The 18578-nt window shown below is 37.3% G+C and overlaps 1 protein-coding gene across 1 annotated transcript in view; it reads right to left on the reverse strand.

The window, feature by feature from the left end:
- The window catches only part of HACE1 (HECT domain and ankyrin repeat containing E3 ubiquitin protein ligase 1), a 52618-nt gene that overhangs the window by 22422 nt on the left and 11618 nt on the right, over positions 1-18578 (reverse strand). Inside the window, exons 8-12 of the mRNA XM_009893841.1 lie at positions 18378-18474; positions 16077-16178; positions 12788-12894; positions 8655-8901; positions 2349-2686 (exon numbers count right to left, since the gene is read on the reverse strand). Coding sequence (XP_009892143.1) covers positions 2349-2686; positions 8655-8901; positions 12788-12894; positions 16077-16178; positions 18378-18474 — 891 coding nt within the window. The remainder of the gene's footprint in view (positions 1-2348; positions 2687-8654; positions 8902-12787; positions 12895-16076; positions 16179-18377; positions 18475-18578) is intronic.

Genomic DNA, 18578 nt, shown 5'->3' on the forward strand with positions numbered 1-18578 from the left:
TTAGACAAGAGCAGCTCATTTTATATAAAACTGAGCTATTTTCCTTCTCTCCCTTAGTCTGTTTTGAAGAAGCAAGCCTCACCATATTCTTCCCCTCATCCACACAAAAAAAACCAAACAAGCAAATAAAATCTCCCAGAGACCAAATATGAACATTTTAAACACACTTCTGGTCTGAGAGATGATTTGAAAATATTAAACAACTAAAAGACAGTTTTCCCTGAAAGGCAATGAACTCTCTCTACCTGTAAATTGCCAAGCTGTAAGATGCAATATACAGAGAAGAGAAAAAAAACCCTTAGTGTACACTTGTCCGTTTTGATGGTGAAAACTTGGAACATTGTATTTCAGTATATTAACAAAGAATGCCTAGATTCAACATAGACTCATAGAATCACAGAATCGTTTTGGTTGGAAAAGACCTTTAAGATCATCAAGTCCAACCATTAACCTAGCCCTGCCAAGTTACCACTAAACCACGTCCCTCGGCACTACATCTACACATCTTTTAAATACCTCCAGGAATGGTGACTCCACCACTTCCCTGGGTAGCCTGTTCCAGCATTTGCAGAATAAAAGTAATCATGGCAAGTAAAAGAAAATAACATCAGTATTTCAAATGTTAACCAGCTAATTTTCCATTTAAGCATGAAATGCCATCTTTATTGTATGAATATCAGGAACAATGGAAAACTATGAGCTCTGTTTACTCTCCTCCATTAAACATAATGACAACCAAATCTAAAATTAGAGCCTTTTAAAACTATTTTGTCTGAAAATGTCATTTGTTATAATTTCAAATGTTATTTGAAGACGGCAGCAGTACTGAGTTATACCACTGTGCCATTCGCTCCTATTAATATGAAAACTTCAGTAAGTCTCAGATCTTTGTACTTCTCTATGCAGTTCGGAAAAGCCCTAAAGCAACACAGAATTCAGGTGTGCTCTGCCTTACTTTCCTGCATCCTAGGGAGTTCTCCCAGTTGTCACTGAAACAGTTCTCACTCTCCTGGCTTCTAGGATAACAACTCTCAATTAAACTTAGGTAGTATCCACAGGAGTTCTCCCTAACCTGAAGCGTAAATTATGCACGGGGACAGACCCATTAGGCAACGTCCATCAGCAAGTCACCTGGACACAGGGAGACAGTCACCTCTCCAATTGATTTTTGGTATAGAGAGATATACTGGGGGGGAGGTGGGGGGAACACATGAGACACCGTACTTAATCGCTTCTATAAACATTTCTGCTTTTCATTTGGCTGTTGTAAATAATACTTTACTGGCATCTTCTCTTAGCAAGGTTTGATGGAAATTTCAAGGGAAATGGCTAATCAGCAGTTCCTTTTTCAAGGTGAAGGAAAATTAAAGTGAAAGCACTGAGGTGCTTGTGGAACATGCTGATCCCCAGATCGTCTTCCAGAGTGTCCACAGAGGAGTTTGACCCAGACAAACAGTACTGGCTGACTTGAAAGCTTTTATTCCACTAGGTTTGGCAGAAAAGAAAAACCCTTAGTGGCTGGGAATAACAGAGTTGTCATGTAGTAGGAGCCTTGCTTCCAGATTCCTCAGGGAGCTTGTAATACCACCATACTTGCCTAATCCTCCACTCAAGTCGGTCAAAGGATCCTTTCCTTGAAAGTTCACAAATATAATCCATAGGAATCTTGGATAGACTAAGACTTCTGTTCACTGAAGTCTTCTTCACTAAGACTGTGTACATGCTTTTTTTTATTTTTAAACCAGATACTTATGGAATTAAGTTTACCTACACTGTAGTGCCTGTTCCACCTAAAACTATGTTTCCCAACCCAGGACAGAATTCAAAGTCAGCATTACTTTGAGATTGAACTCTCTTTGTTATAAACTTCTGTAATATAGCCAAACAAGTTTTGCTTCAGCCACCACTTTCATACACAAAGATAATTCACATTTTTTTCTGAGCTGTTGTTGGATAATCACACTAAATTTAAGAATAATTTCACATTAAGAACCAACAGCAAGAACAGCTAGGTTTCAAGAGATCAAAATTACATTACCTGCAAGTAACCCACAAAAGAGCCATCTTTGTATCCTACAAAGAGCCATTAGACATTCAATACAAAATCTGTCCCAATGCCACTACATTCACAGGCAGCAGCACTATGGAAAACATGCTGTGCTTTTTGGTGCCATTAAAGCTGGGGGGGGGCGGGGAGATCATTCAAATAATTGAACTAGTGAAAGCATTAAAAAGCATACCGTTGACTGTCACTAATATCATCTGGTCAGCACCAATATTCTTCCAAGAAAGCGTATGTGATTTTTAAATGGTAATAGTTTAGGTAATAAACAGGATCCCCTCCTTACCCCTGAGGCATCTGACAGGAGCAGCACATATAAAAGGCTTGAATGACAGCACTTAGCCTGTTCGCTGTCATGGAGATAACATCCTGGCCATCAGCACAAGCTTCCTGCTTCCCAGTAACATCGTATGTTTTTGACTCGCCAGCGTCAGAGGATAGCTCTTCTCTGCCCTCAGTTCCTGCAGCGGCAAAGGAAGGTGTAGGAGTAGCATCCTCGTGATCTGGTCCTTTTTGCTTCAGTAAAATAGAAGTAATGTTGGCTGAGTCCCTTTTGTTTTTCATCAGCTCTGTGGCTATAAGAACGAGCCATTCATCTAGAGAATGCCACAGCAGTTCCAGTGGCTGCAATAAACACATGCAAAAACAGACAAAAAAGAAATGCATGGACATTAGATAATATTAATGATGTGATAATCCTCTTAAGGCAAATAAATATCATGCACATTTAAAAGCTTTAAATGATCCTTTAGAATTCATGTTAGAGATAAGAGTCAAATACTCATAAAAAATTCTGTACTTGTAGCCATAGAGCACAGAAAGAAAATTTCATATAGAAGGAAAATAATCAAGCCACAGATGGAATAAAGATAAAATAATTTAGAAAGGGTGAAAAAACAACTATTTAACAGAGTTTGGTCTCATGGTTGTTACATAGCACATTACTGCCTGACTGCTGCAGTCAAGCAGAGAGACAGTAATACACACATGTCAAGTTTCCAGAATAAGAGTGTGTCAGGTTTTGGGGTTTTTTAAGGGCCGGTCGAAGAAGCTCCGTGTACCAGGTAGATGGAGCAAACCCCAGAAAACACCACTGAGGCTCAGACTCATGCACACGTTTAGTAAGATGTGCTTTGTGCATAGTGTGAGCTCATACAACTCATTTTGACAGTACCTCCAATGTAAGAGTAAGGGTCACTAATACCTGATTCTATGAAATAGCAGCAAGTATCAGTAGAATCACATATCAATTTTTAAAGCTACACATTTTATTTGAACAAAGTCACTCTTTATTCACTACCACCAGCTTAAAACAATATAATCAAAATCTGGTACAATTCCTTCATTACACATTTGCTCTGAGGTGCATGCCTACTACAGAGGAGAGAAAGGGCTGACAGACCTGTGGCTGTCTCATGAGCATTTCAAAAAACATGAGGGCTGACTGTGCTGTCCTTTAATGGTGTTTAAGGGGACATTTTCACAAGTATACAGTCTAGCAAGCACAGGGATGTGTATCCTACAGGGAAGCAATTCTGACTTAAGTCTTTCATAGCATTCCAAAAGTAAGAGTGAACTTCTAAATGCACTGCTTTTTAACATACTTTACTATTTCATCAACATCTTTCACCAAATAAAGCATTCAAAGACTTAGCAGATATTGAAAACTATGTTCTCATCTTCTAAAGGTGCCTTTAAAAATTAAGAACTATTCGCAGCACACCATACCAGAAGTCTACGCTCTCTGGAGCACCACCAGTTCACCCAATAGTGACATACTCTCAGCACACACTAAATTACTTCTCATAACAGCTGTGTATTAAAAAAAAATCTGTTGAAATTTACCATTAAAAAAATTTACCGTTATGCTTTCATTTTTTCCCAATAAGAAGTTTGGGGGAAGCCAGACTGATCTCCAAGACTGGTAGGCTTTGCTAAACATACTGTATGATACTCAATCATTGCACTCCTAGTGACCACACATTTCTCTAGATGATGATCTGAATGCCTCCAGCGTGGTTACCATTTTCTACATAAATGTCTGCCATGCAGGATCAAGTTAGCTTCTTTCCAAGACCTACCTGGCAGACCTTAACCACAAAACATAACATAGAAAAATTTTCTAATGGAAAATAGGATTCATTGAATACATGGACGAATTCAAATGCAACTGTGTTCTTAACATGTAACTCATGAGACAGGTAGTTATTTCTGAGAATACTAAAATGTAGTTTTCTTCTCCCAAACTTTTCAATTATTACCTTGCCAGACACCATTTTTCTGCTGATATCTTGTGTTTTATCTTCTACTTCCCACAGACTTCGCGTGCCTTTCAGAACTCTCACAACTGATTTGTTTTTCCAAAGCTAGTTTTTCACAGATTCTAATCACAAACTCATGCAGAAGCGTAGTCAAGCATAGCAACTTTAACATTTCCCTTTCTTTTTTTCTAGTTTAACTTCAGGCTATAAAGCACTCCTCTAAACACTGCCCACCACCTCCATATCCATGGCTGTCAGCATTTTATGTTAGCATGCATGATCAGACCTTTTCAAGCATAATATGGACATATTCAATCAAACCATTACCAACACTTTTTCAAAACTACAAGTCAGCATTCTTCAGTCTATTCTTACCACAAACCATATATTAAACACAAACCTCCACTCAACCTTCAGTTTTCGTATCTCACATTTCAGAAAAGCTTCTTTGCAATTATACATCTGAGTCTGATCAACTGCCAAGCTTTTACAGCTGCACACCTCATCTCTCACATGTGAGGATTTAGCTATACAACTCCTTCCTCTTTACCCAAGACCCTACAAATCAAACCCATATTCAAACTGCAATGTTGGAGAAAAATCTTTTGCCAGGTGACATAGTTAATCTTTTAAGACACAGGGAACAGGAGATCACTAATCCACAAAGTGACTGTGTCACAGTAGAGAAGTCTATTCAATTCTAGAAAAGAATCTTAGTATCTGAAATGAGGGAAAAACGTTATGGGCTTCCCAACTTTGTTCAACTAGTCAGGGAGATTTTGCAACAAGTTTCCCTAATACGTGATCATACCGAACAGCCACTGAAAGAGCAATACATGAAAAAGTAACGAATGTAAACCTGGTCAAAATTACTATTCACAAAGTTTCTCACTGGTAGGATCTCATTTGAGCTAGCAGTAGCTTTTTTCAAGATTCGGTGTCAAAATTCAATGACTATTTTGTTTCTTGCAAGATCAGTACAAGATGTGTCTTAATTAGCTAGTGTTTCCACTTTTAAGCACTTGCATATGCCTGAATTGACCAGGCCTGTAATGAATTACACAGGGAACTTCAGTAAAGCAAAGATGGCCCTGTGATTTTCTTGTCCTTATCAAGCAATAACATTCCTCAGTAGCCTCAGATCAAGATATACCCATGTTTTCAGTCCCTTCCAAGCTACATTACACTGACAACTCTTCAAAATATGTTCAGTCAGTATACTAACATAGAAAGCCTTAACACATCATTAACAAAAGTCAGAAAAAAGTTTTTCTTCATTTCTTATACGGGGTAAAACATAACTTTGCACCAGCTTTTTAAAAGGACTTATGAAGTACAACTTTAAAGGTCATCAGGTACAGAGATATTTGGACTTAATGGCAGTGCATTCAGAAGGAAAGGAAACAATTCCTTACATCATGCAGTAAGGCCTGATAATGTTCCCCCGCATATCCCACAAGGGTACCACAAGACAGAACTCCTGCCACTGCTACCCTCAATACTCCTCAGATAAAAGTTTCTAGGTCCATTCTTGAAAGAAGACATTATTGAACAACAGATTAGCTTCCTATATAGTAAAGAGACACTTCCTATATATCGAGACACTTGCACAAATAAACAGCATTCAAAGAAGTGGGTGGTGACCTGTGCCACTTTCTTGTACTCTGGAAAGTACTCAAGACATGGGACATGAACAGTCTGAGACTTGTTTTTCCCCATAAAACCTGTATCAAAATTCAAACTACATACAATATTTACCCCCACAACTGATTTTAAGATTAGCAGCAAATTCCAATTTAAAGCTACTTGCCTCTAAAATTTGCAATATGGATCTCAAATTTAAAATCTTTACATTCCACATTGACTTTTTTAATACAGAATTAACTCCCGTTTTGGAGTAGCAACCTCTGTGGTTTCCTTAATAGTCTGTACTAAACAGTTATACAGCCTACATTCAAGAAAACTCAAATAAAACAAAAAACAGAAAAGGAGTTCTTTTCCACAGACCTGCATGTCCCACATGCAAGTACTGGCACCAATGAAGACATACAACTGCCAGATCTTCAAGTAGCCTTCATACCTTTGCAATAATTTAGAGATATAGTGGGCTTTTTTCCCCTTCTCCCAAAAGGCAAAAGGGATCATCACAATTCCGTTCTCAAGGAAAGGACAAAAAAGAAAAAGGAAAGGGAAGGTAGGAATAAAAGAGAACGGGAAGTCACCCAATTGACTCAGCACTATGTCTCATCTCCCACTACCCAGTTACTGTAAATTCAGGGAAAAACAGGCAAATCCAACCACAACCAAAAATTAACATAAGTGTTCCCAGGCCAGTGTGCCCCATTCCCAAATGAGAATAAGTTCTCATCAGCAGTTTTGTATTTTTAAGTTCAAACCAATCTTAAAAATATCATGAGGACTACAGTGTCCCTAATGAAGGGCTGCCTCAGTTCTAATACTTCTAAAATAACTAAGTTAAAATAATAGTAATAATCAGTCTTAAATCATTCTGTTCTGTTAGCTAATGCAACAGCCAGTATATATTTTGCTCATTTATTAAGAAATATAGATGTTGGTTTTACACAATTAAGAATTACTGATATTTTCTGAAACAACTGTGCCAGTTGTGTAATATAAGTCTACTGCAAAAGACTTAACTCCATACTAAATTGAGAAACAATTCTTTCAGCATACAAAGTAGTTTGAGCACACAGATAAGCGATTCTGCTGAAATACAATTTCCTTCGCAAATTGCAATTGAATGTTTTTGTTTGTTGTATAGTGAGTTCTGAAATGATCTGGAGTTAAAAAGCATGAAACCTTTTTTTTCCTTTTTGGGCTACGAGCAAACAAAATGGAAAGAGATGAGGTCAGCTACTCCTAAAACCTTGAAGAAAAAAAGGAAGCAGAAAATCTACACGGAAAGGTAACAGAATATCTCACTGCAGATCACTCCTGTATTAAATGCATTTAACATCTGCTTGTTATTTAATCTGGTATATTTAAACCAATTTTCATTAAAACTGTTAGAAAACGCTGCCTTTAATACTAAAGTGATTCTTGTGATTTGGGTAGGGCTTTGTGTTTTGAAAATGGAAATCTGGTTAAACTCACAATATGCCAATCTAGCTCAACATATTTTAGTCAACAACTCTAAAGGACAATTATTACATTGTGTACTGTACAATGCATTACATTTTGTACACAGTATATTTCATACTCCAGCACTAGTTTTCTATTCATTATATAAATAAATTTGTTATAAATTATAACTATGTTGCTATCAGAGAAACAAATATTTGTGCTTTTTTTTTTAAATAATCTAATACTTTCCTTCTGTGCAAACAAAAACTGAGCTACTTAACTAAATATAGCTGCAATTAAGAGTGTCATCTTTCATGACCTTATCAATATAGCTTGGTCTTGTAAGTCATTAGAAGTAACCTGAAGAACACACCATACTGTCAAATGAATGCAGTGATTTCAAAATACCATTTTCAGAACACCCTGAAAGAAATGCAAAGGTTAAGGAATATTCTCATGTAATCATTGGCATCTAAATTTGGTGATATGAACTGTACCCTTTAGGAGGATGGAGAGAGATAAGGGGGAAAAAAAAGACACTATCCTTCAGTTCTAATTATTTATGTGCTCTGAATAGTATGTCAGTTATATACCCAATGCAGACCGAGTGGAACACAGGAAACCAGAACTGCTTTACAGAAAGGTAAGCTATGATTTTCTACAGAGAGAGTCCCTCAACCAACAAGTATAAAGAAAACCCTTCAGTAATTCAACATTTAAGTGGCAAGCAGCTAAACCAAGTGTTTGAAAACAGCTATAAATCAATAATCTTGTGAGGGTGGTAGTAAGCTGGTATGTTTCAAAGCATGTAATAATAAAATTCAAGAACAACTTGGGGAAAAAACTTCATGACCATAGCAAAAACAATGATCAGATTAAGAATTTAATTATTTCCATTTATCTCGCAAGCTGGATAAAACTAAATGATCAGAACTCCCAATGATTCTCCAAATGCCACTTTTAAATCACATTAATACAATATATTATATTAATATTACCACATTTTGAGATTACTACACTCTTAAATTAAATAATAAAAATAAAAACAAAGTTTACCAAAACCAGCTGGGTAACTAAGCCTTCAACATCTAATAAACAATACATTCAACAAGAAATAAACAGAAATCATAAGATGAGATGTGCACCAGTGGTAAATGAATCCAGTGGAGGGGAAAAAAAAAATCATTAAGGAGAAGGAAAGAGGTAGGCTTAACTTAAGAAGGGATAGGGACATCAACCAAACTTACTTCCTGTTCATGAGATGTCTGATTAATGAATGCATGCTTTGTGAAATTCATCTCTTTAACGTCTATCTTCCTAACAACATCATATACTTTTCTGACCTTGAACACCTGACTTCTTGGAGTTTTATTTCCATTGTAGCCCATGTCATTTCCATTACTGGGAGAGGATGGGCCAATGCGAAAGACATGGCAAAATATCCTCACGATCCTTAAGAGACTCTTCATTTGAGCTTCATAATTACTTGACAAGCTGAGGGAAAAAATGGAATATTTAAGTTTCTTTTCCTAGATGAAACAATTTAGTATATTAAGGAGTAAGCAATCTAATGGTAGGGTCTGACACACACACTTGAAAAAACCCTAAGCTTTAAACCCTAATGAATTTTAATTTTTCTTTCCTGAACCAGCCCCAAATGTCAAACATAAGCATTACAATTTTACTAACACATACGCAAAATTTTAACTAGAAGTGAAATAAGCACAGCAAATTCCAGATCTTGCAAAATACTTCATTTATTTTTATACACATGTACACTTCTTATGAACCACTGGTAAGAAATTCAACTTACTACGGTAATGATCTCAGTTTATGAAGTAAGGATCTCAGTGTATGAAACATTCTGATATCCAGTAGAAAATGTTTTCATTCCAGAAAATACAGTATCCAATGATAAAAGTGTACTAAGTAGATAAGCCACCACATCCCATTCTCACCAGCTACTATCCTAAATTCCCATTAACTAGCTCAATTAGACAAGGGATCAAAATGGCAAATATGGCACCTTTTCTACTCAAGAGAGATATGATCTAGAACATACTACATTAAAGTACCAGTGTGCTTTTTATTTATCTAATAAATACATTAAACGTTTTATGCCTTCTTAGCTGAACAGGCCAACGCTGAACTCTGCACCAATACAGTGTAGAATCTGACATATTCATGAGTTCATGGACAAGCAGAAACTTCTCCATCAAATTCAACTTACTTTTCTTTCCTTAAACCCCAAGCAGTAAGAATTCTTCTATCTTGAACACATAGCAAAAACTGCAAGAAATTGAAACTTTTTCCACTGAAGTCTACTCACTTATAAATACTACACAAGTGAGTACATATTCAATTCTATCCTTAAAGTATTTGCAACTTAAAAGCATGCTTTTTAACCATAAGATCAGTATACACCAGAAAACTGACACCTCAGAGGATGCTATAAACCTCTGATGCAATTATAAATCCATTAATTCACAAATCTGAAACATAGCTAGTTGTAACATCATAGTACCTTTATCATGACCTCACTCTCCCTACGGTATGGGTAAAAGCAAAAGCCTTACTTGTTTACTGCATCACATTTTAACAATTGCCAGTGAGGTGTTAATTTCAAAAAGCCACACACTAAGAATGCTACCAAACTGATAAAGTACAACTATCTTGTGACAACTTCGAATTCAACCAGATTAAGTTTTCAGTAAATCTAGATTAAGAAAGGAATACAAACAGTAAACAGTGCAAAAGTAGGCATGTCAGGTTTTCAACCAGGTAATGAGAATTCCCTGACTGGCAGGCTGCAATTCTGTTACCAGAAGCTCTGGTCACAGCCAGAAATCAGCATTTACAAAAATCTTTGCTTGAGTGCCAAAAGAATGTATGAATACAAGAAGCTAACTCAAGAAGCTAACTTAAGTATTGGAAAAAAAAAAAAACAACATTTCAATTGAGGTTTACCGTCTCCTAGCAGCAGTGTTTTCCTGATGAAATTTTAGTTTAAATTTCCTGGTGTCCAGGAAGAGGACTTACATAAACAGGAAAAGTTTAAAGTGCTCTTAATAGTTTACTGAAGCTTTTACTAGCATATTTGTAAACATCCAGCCAGGCCAAATCTGCACCAGCAAGACCAAATCATGTCATAATACAATTATTTCTTGGAAAGAGGAAATACGTGATGGAGGTAATGCTAACTGAACAGGCTCCTTGCTGGTGTTCCAAGCAGAAGTCCTCAGGCAGAAGCTTGGTGGCACTCCAACCTACCTTCTAGAGGCATGACAAAAACAACTTAAGACACTTTTGAACTAACCAACCAATAAACCCAACAGCAATGGGCTGCAGGATAGCACCCAGGAAACTTAACCGTGGTGATACTAGTTCAGCCAAGTATCATTATTGGAGGCTTTAGTGTACAAAGTGCATTTTACATAGTATTTGTTGGAAGGAGGGAGCGGAAAGAGGCCCAAGCTCAGAGGTCTGTATTCACCAAGTACTGCCTTCATCCTCCTAGTGTTAGTAATAAAGCAACTGAGAAAGACTGAGTTCAAGTACAGATCGAGGCCTCTGACAGGGAACAGAATTGGAAAGAAGAGAGAGACAGCTTTTGTGAAACTGTTTCGTGTAATAGACAAAGACAATAATTCCATTTCCCTTGTAACATATTACAAAGTACCAAAGCGACGTGAGCCAGTAAGAGTCCACAGGACGCCCTAAGTACAGGCATCTCTAGAAATGCCTGCCCTTCCAATGCAATGCAAAGCTTCCAACTTGTCTTCAGCCTCCACTAGTAAATCCACATGCAGCAGTACAGGAGTACGCACCGGCTCAAATTCAGCGACAGTACAGGCACATAGATACTGTTTCTACAGCCATACCGAGGGAACACTGCTCAATAAAGAGGAGCAATAACAGCAATAAATCAAATCTAAACACACAACCAGTTTAATTTACCTTGGAAGACACTGAAATAGAAATAAATACTGCCTCATATGATCTAATCCAGCTACCACATCTTCTGGCAATGTCCCTATACAAAGCAAGTTTGAAACCCTTTCCTGCAGAATGGTTTTACACTATCACAGTTCATTTGTGGGAGATCTATTGGCTCTAATGAAGTCTGGAGACAAAAGGAATGCATTACAAGTTAAGCTGATTACACATTGAAGCCAAATAACAGCTAAACTTCTTCAAAAAGTTATCTTTGTAGCAACAAAATGTCATTAATATGTCTATGCACTTTAACGACAAACAGTAGTTGAGGGGTTTAAGTCTTTTATGCTCATTCATCGAGGCAAACACGCATCAGAACAAGATTATGATGAATGGAGTCATGAATTTCCTAGCATTACCTAGGAGTTCTGACCTGCTATCTACAAGCTCCATCCAAATTTAACATGACTGATGAGAAAGGGGAAAAAAAAACCCCACACCTAGAACTAAGAATATATTATTTAGTATCCGTTTAACTGACGTGCTCCTCATGGCCCGGCCACAGTTGAAAAGAAGCATTCAAGGTCTTATTCCTCTACAACCTATCCTGACAGGCCTCTCTGGTTACGGAACACTCTTAAACCTCTCATTTCCCAAAAGCCAGACAGAACATGTTTGTAAGGAACTTCCACTCATGCTTTCAGGCTCTTGACCTCTTTCAGAAAAGATTTTCTTAGCTTCTCATAAAGCATAAAGGTCAGAGCAAATTCTGCTAGCTTTTGAAAGCAGCAAAATCTTAGCGGTGTTCCAACAGATTACCGATGAGGAATTTTGCACAGACTCCCTCAAACAAATGCCACAAAAATGAGGAGAGCATACTAGAAAAATATGCTTGCCTGTTTTATGTGTTTCCCCAAGTGCCTGTTTTATGCGTTTCCCCAAGTACCTGCTCCTTATGCTGCTGAGACAGCACACTGGTACATGAAATTTTGGTCTCACGTATTAGTAGCCATGGAAGGAAATCAGAGCCAGCAGACATGAGACAAGTGTCTGAAGTAAGAGAAGTCTCCTCAAACATACAAAGAAAGCATGCAGAAAGCAAAGATATGGAAGAGAAGACGAGAGAGGAAAATAAAGGAATGATTGATAGCTGGCTAAAAAGCTTCCCTTCCTAGAGCTGACATAGCCAAACTAACCAAACAAAAAATACACTTCCCCGCAACTCAAGCTTCTAGGCACCAGCAGCTACACAAGGACACCAACTTTCTCTCCTGAAGTCCTCATGAATACACTGATTTAAACAGGTGTTCTCATACAGAATCAGATTTGAGATGCATGTACCCCAGCACGTGCCCAGCATCAGATAGTTTAGATTATTAAAACTATTAAGTAGCACTAACTACTAGGTAGCTTATCAACCCACTCATGATCCTTTCACACTTACCTAAGCAGTTTGTGACCATTTGTTGTAGCAACTTCAGCAAGACTTGTTAGGATTTTAAGATACTGGCTTTCGCTCTGCTGAGACAAGTGTTCCAGAACTTGACGCAACTGATACATTAAAACAAAAGAAATTGCATAGTGTCATGGAGCATCAGACCAACGTTTAATTTAGAACATTATCACCTAAGAATTAATATCTAGCAATATTAATGTAGGTCTACATTGTCCAGCGTCTAATCTAACCTCAGTTAATGTTTCATTATAATTTATAAAAGATCACTGAGAAGATATACATTCTAGTGTCAATGTACTTACTACAGGACATGTAATATTATAGAATGCTAGGAATGCTGAATGCTTAACCATGTATTATTAATTCATAAGAACAACTTATTATCATCTGAAAAGTGAGTGGGATACACTTTCAACTTCTGAAAGCTAAGAGCATATTTTGAGTTTCATAATTCATAATTTATCTGTCTCCCCAGTTCACTCCTGGTTAGTTTATGACAGCGTAAATGAACCCTGGATCCTAGAGTTTGCTCTCACAACCTTCATTTTTGCTCAAGATACTGAATGTCCTTCCCTTAATAAGAGTCATACCCTGCTAATCAACATGTGTTATGATTACCGTCTTCTCAAAATTGCCATTTTTTTCCTTTTTGCTAATACCATCGCTTGGTTCACAAAGACTAGATGTTGCAAATGCGCAGGCACTGCCCTGTCTTCAGATCCTTTGTTCTACACTCTTCTCTAGCTTAGATGTTTTTTTTTCAGATACATTAACTCTTCATACATTCATATGACATCCTTGTTTACTCTCTTCTCTCTCACTTACAGAAAGTTCAGTAATCCTTCCCACAGAACTATAGAAAGGTGGAATGAAAAGGAATCTCACAAAGGTAATCTAGTCCAGCAATCTGCCCCTAAGGCAGGAGCACTTGTATCTGCAATCCAAACTGGCTTGCCCAATTTGCCCGGCTGGTTTTTAGACATCACCTAGTCTGGAAGCCCTTCACTAAGTGATCTCTTCTAATGCTTCACTGTCCTTGACCATGTGAAAGTTTTTCCTGAGGGTTCAGTTGCCTCTGTAGCTACAAATGCCTAAGGCAGTATCTTTCTCCCTGCAGTCTGTTGATAATTTTTCCAGTTTGTCACGAACATTTAAAATTCACAGAATTCACAGAATTCACAGAATTGTTAGGGTTGGAAGGGACCTCTGGAGATCATCTAGTCCAACCCTCCTGCCAGAGCAGGGTCACCTACAGCACGTTACACAGGACAGCGTCCAGGCGGGTTTTGAATGTCTCCAGAGTGGGAGACCCCACCACCTCTCTGGGCAGCCTGTTCCAGTGCTCCACTACCCTCAAAGTAAAGAAGTTCCTTCTCATGTTAAGATGGAACTTCCTATGTTCAAGTTTATGCCCATTACCCCTCGTCCTATCACTGGGCACCACTGAAAAAAGACTGCTCCCATCCCCCTGGCATCCTCCCATTAAGTATTTGTAAGTATTAATAAGATCCCCCCTCGATCTTCTTTTCTCTAGACTAAAGAGACCCAAGTCCCTAAGCCTTTCTCCATAGGAGAGATGTTCCAATCCCCTAATCATCTTCGTTGCCCTTTGCTGGACCCTCTCCAGCAAAGGACAGTTCCCTGTCCTTCTTGAACTGGGGAGCCCAGAACTGGACACAGTACTCCAGATGCGGTCTCACCAGGGCAGAGTAGAGGGGGAGGATGACCTCCCTCGACCTGCTGGCCACACTCTTCTTGATGCACCCCAGGATGCCATTCGCCTTCTTGGCCGCCAGGGCACATTGCTGGCTCATGGTCATCCTGTTGTCCACCAGGACTCCCAGGTCCCTCTCCACAGAGCTGCTCTCCAGGAGGTAGAGCTGCTCTCCAGGAGGTGAGTCCTGATTTCTAACATACATCTAGTTTCTTCATGACATCACTTTCAGAAAATATGAACTGGTCATTATCCAAGACTTTGGGCAGACAAGCTCTGACTTGGCCACAGAAAAACATACTTAAAATATGCTTCCATTTTGGCAATGAAGCATAACTGTACCATGTATTTTCTAACATATTTTGCATATCCTTTCATTCAGATCTTGGTTTTGCACACACCTCCACCATTACTCAGACAGACGAAACATTCTTTTTTCTTGTTTACTGACTTTGTTTCTACAATATTCGATAGTATGTTTTCCCATTTACCTTTCTGCAGGTCTTTATTGTTCCATGGCCTTAGTCCTTTAACTGTCTTTTTTTATTTGAAAACATCTACACCATCTCCCCACGTTTCTAATACACACTTTGAGAATTCTTACTTTGTAAAACTCAACCCTGTCTCACAAATTTAAACACTGACTTATAAATCCTCAGTCTTTTAGTGGAAGTAATAGGATTACAGAGAACAATAAAAACTTCAAAAATACAGCAAAACAAGTTCAGTGAAGTGGCAGCCAATACCTTACTAAATCTATTCTTTTTTCTTTTTTTTTTTTTTAATTTGCAGTTTGTAAGATTGTTTGGAATTATTTTTAAGCAAACAATACATTAAAAACCAACAGCCAGCTAGATTTGGAAGTGAAAAAAGCACCCCATGCTTCCTTCCCCCTACACAATAAGAAACAAAAATTCTTTTCTTTGGTTTAGATTACACTGCCCCACAATAACAAAAGAAACAAGGTATAGAAGAACCACTGAAAAAGGAACAGAGTAGTTTCATCTACAGTGATAATAACCAAATGAAATTGCAGCTGCAATCTTTTACACTCTAATTGTACAAGGCAACCTCATACAGATGAGTTCTCATACTCTGAATGTCCAGGTTCATTCTAGATGATTCAAGCCTCAAGACACATCCTAGAATAGTGGTTATCTGCAGATAACCATATCTGCAGATAACCACTAAATGAAGGAAAATAGACCTCATTACACAAAGTAATGGTATATATATAGAATGCTCTACCAGCACCTTTGTACTGAAGCTTGCAACAAGTCTGCTCTTTCAATACTTACACTGTCTAGATCACTTTGGCAAATATACAAAGTTAGAACGCTAAATTAAAACAGAACCTACATTTAATCCCAAATTCTTGTGTTTAAAACTATGTGAAGAACATACATTTTCCATGGGGGAAAGAAAAGTACATAGTGGTCAATCGCTGTGGTACTGACAGTGAACTGCTGGTAGTGTCTTCTAATTAGGACACTCATATTAAGCGATCAGATCTCCACAACACAGACAGATCGGCAACTATAAAAAAACATAATACTGTATTACCATGTTTTCCCGTAGATCTTCATTCTGCGTCATTTGAATAATTGTCTGGAAAAGTCGAGGATGATACTGTATTAAGACTTCACAGGTCTCTCCATACCCACCCTAAAAAGCAATAGTTCAAAAACCACCTTAATTAAAAGAAATATTAGAATTGGGTTTCATACTATTATAGGCATTAAAACCTACTGAGGATTACAAATATATTTTTCAGTGCTGAATGGAGAAATCCAATCCTAAAACAAACTGAAATTCAATAGTGTATCAGGGTTAGAAACAAAACGTTTGGGAGATGATGGAATCAAATTCTTTCAGTATATTGGCTCACATATATCCATTCTCTTTCTTTTTTTGAAACACCTTCCTCCTTTACATTTGAACAACACTTCCCCCGACGATTTACCGGAGATTAAAAACAGTGCAATATTTAGCTTCTCTTCCCATTGCTGATGAATGACCCATGTCTACCTATTTACACCCAGAATCGAATCCTTCAAAAGAAATATTTTCGTAAAGTTTCATAAGGCACAAAACTGACTTGTTCAAGGAAGAAATAGGACAAACTCATGAAAGGGTTATTTAACTTTAAAATTAATACACAAGTATGATTCCACTTGTGCCTTAGATCAACGGCTCAGACTAACATCACAACATTTTGAGAAAAACTTTTTTTTTTTTTTTGAAAGAACAGAAACTGAATTTGTGGTTTATTTGTATTAACTCTTATTTAACAGTTTCGTTTTAAGCAGGCACCTAACACTTCAATACCTATCAAAGACTACATTGGCAAGATGACCGTGTAATGCATTAAACGCTGCAACCCCAGAGGCTCCTTCTCTTTGCATGACAGTTCATAACTTGCTTCAATGGTAACGGATTCATTAAATAGTTTCATTTAATTTTTCCTAGTGCCAAGAATTGAAGTATTAAAATTGCAACCACCCAGAATCCATAAGAATTAATGAAAGTCAAGTCTTCAAAATCAAGGTAATACCATGTTCACAAAAACTATATGATTCTATAATTTCAGTCTTCTAAAAAGGTGTATCTACTCTGAAAAGCAAACCTGTAAGAAAAGAATAAAACCCATGTTGTAAAACAAAGGAAATGCTTTGGTTTCTCCTTTTTTACTTAGTATCATAAGCTTCTAAACTAGACGATCTTGAACACAGTAAGATCGTCACTACAAAACAGCAAACACCAGGTGTCACTGCTCACACCTAAAAAAAAGTTGTCAGAATTTTGATGTACACAGTGGTGCCCTAGAGACCAGAAAACTAGAGACTGAAGAAGACATTTGAAACACTAAACATAAAAACTAAGAATAGTACCATTAAGTACACACTCGTATACTTTCTTACAGGTCTGTGGCTACAGGAAGTCTCAAAATTGAATAGACTTCATGTGGTTTTATGGTAATAAAATAATTGAGATTAAAATAATCTGTTAGTACAGCAAAAGATTTGAACGTTTCAACTTTGTCCTGCCAAAGTAATGACATGCACCAGGATACTGTGATGTCTAAGTGCAGTGATTTATTTTTTTCAGTCTCCATTTCATAGTTTTCTGGTCTGCTGATTACTAGCAAAGGTTCAAAAGCTTCAATTTGTTCATTACACTGACCTTAAATTGATCCTACAAAAAAACGTGTAAGTGTTCACAAATCAAGAAAAGACACCCTAGCAAGCAGTACATACAATATTTGGTATCAAGCAAGAAAGAGCGTGTTTCTGCACAACAGCTGAAAATGCCTAAGACTTTTGTTCCTTATTCATCATTGTGATATAATATTTGGAATACCTTTCAAAAGTAGAAGTCAGCACCACGTAAGTTGTGTTTGTTTTTATTAGTAATATCTCTTCAAGAGAACAGAGAATATATTAGTTAAGATGAAGATTAAAAAAAAAAAAATCACTCCCTTATGCATGCCTTTACCTCTTACTTGTTAACAGTTAAGGACCTAAATAGAGTCTATTACCATTAGATCAAGGATTCCCAAACTTTCTAGTCAAATGGAGTTCTGCAAACTCTTTGTTTATCATGAGCTCCAATCTTGCAAAGTCTTTAATGGGATCTCATTGACATCTTCAAAGACTTTTACAAAGGGTACAAATTTGGAACCTGCCAAAAAATTATTTGCAATTTAATTGCAAAAAAAAAAAGTATTTTTGCATTTCTGTTTTGTCAAAGGACTATCATCTTTCATAGGCCTTAAAACTGAAAAGGTAACACTAACCTATCACTTATGGGTGATTCTGTGAACTTCTGTCACTTACTACAGTAAGAGTGTTGCTAATTCAATACCTGTACACAGAGATCCAGTGGAGTAATACCATTTTTGTCTGGTAAATATTTGGCTCCTCTCATCAAAAGTATTTGCGCAGTGTCTCTCTGACCATGGCTATTCAAAGGAAGAGAAGAAAGAGTTAATACAGCACTTACGCTCCACTGTGAGTGACAAATCTGGCTTTATTGCATCTGCAAACAAAACCAACATAAACTAGG

This window comes from Charadrius vociferus, unplaced genomic scaffold, assembly GCF_000708025.1.
Source record: "Charadrius vociferus isolate BGI_N301 unplaced genomic scaffold, ASM70802v2 scaffold129, whole genome shotgun sequence".
Lineage (NCBI taxonomy): Eukaryota > Metazoa > Chordata > Aves > Charadriiformes > Charadriidae > Charadrius > Charadrius vociferus.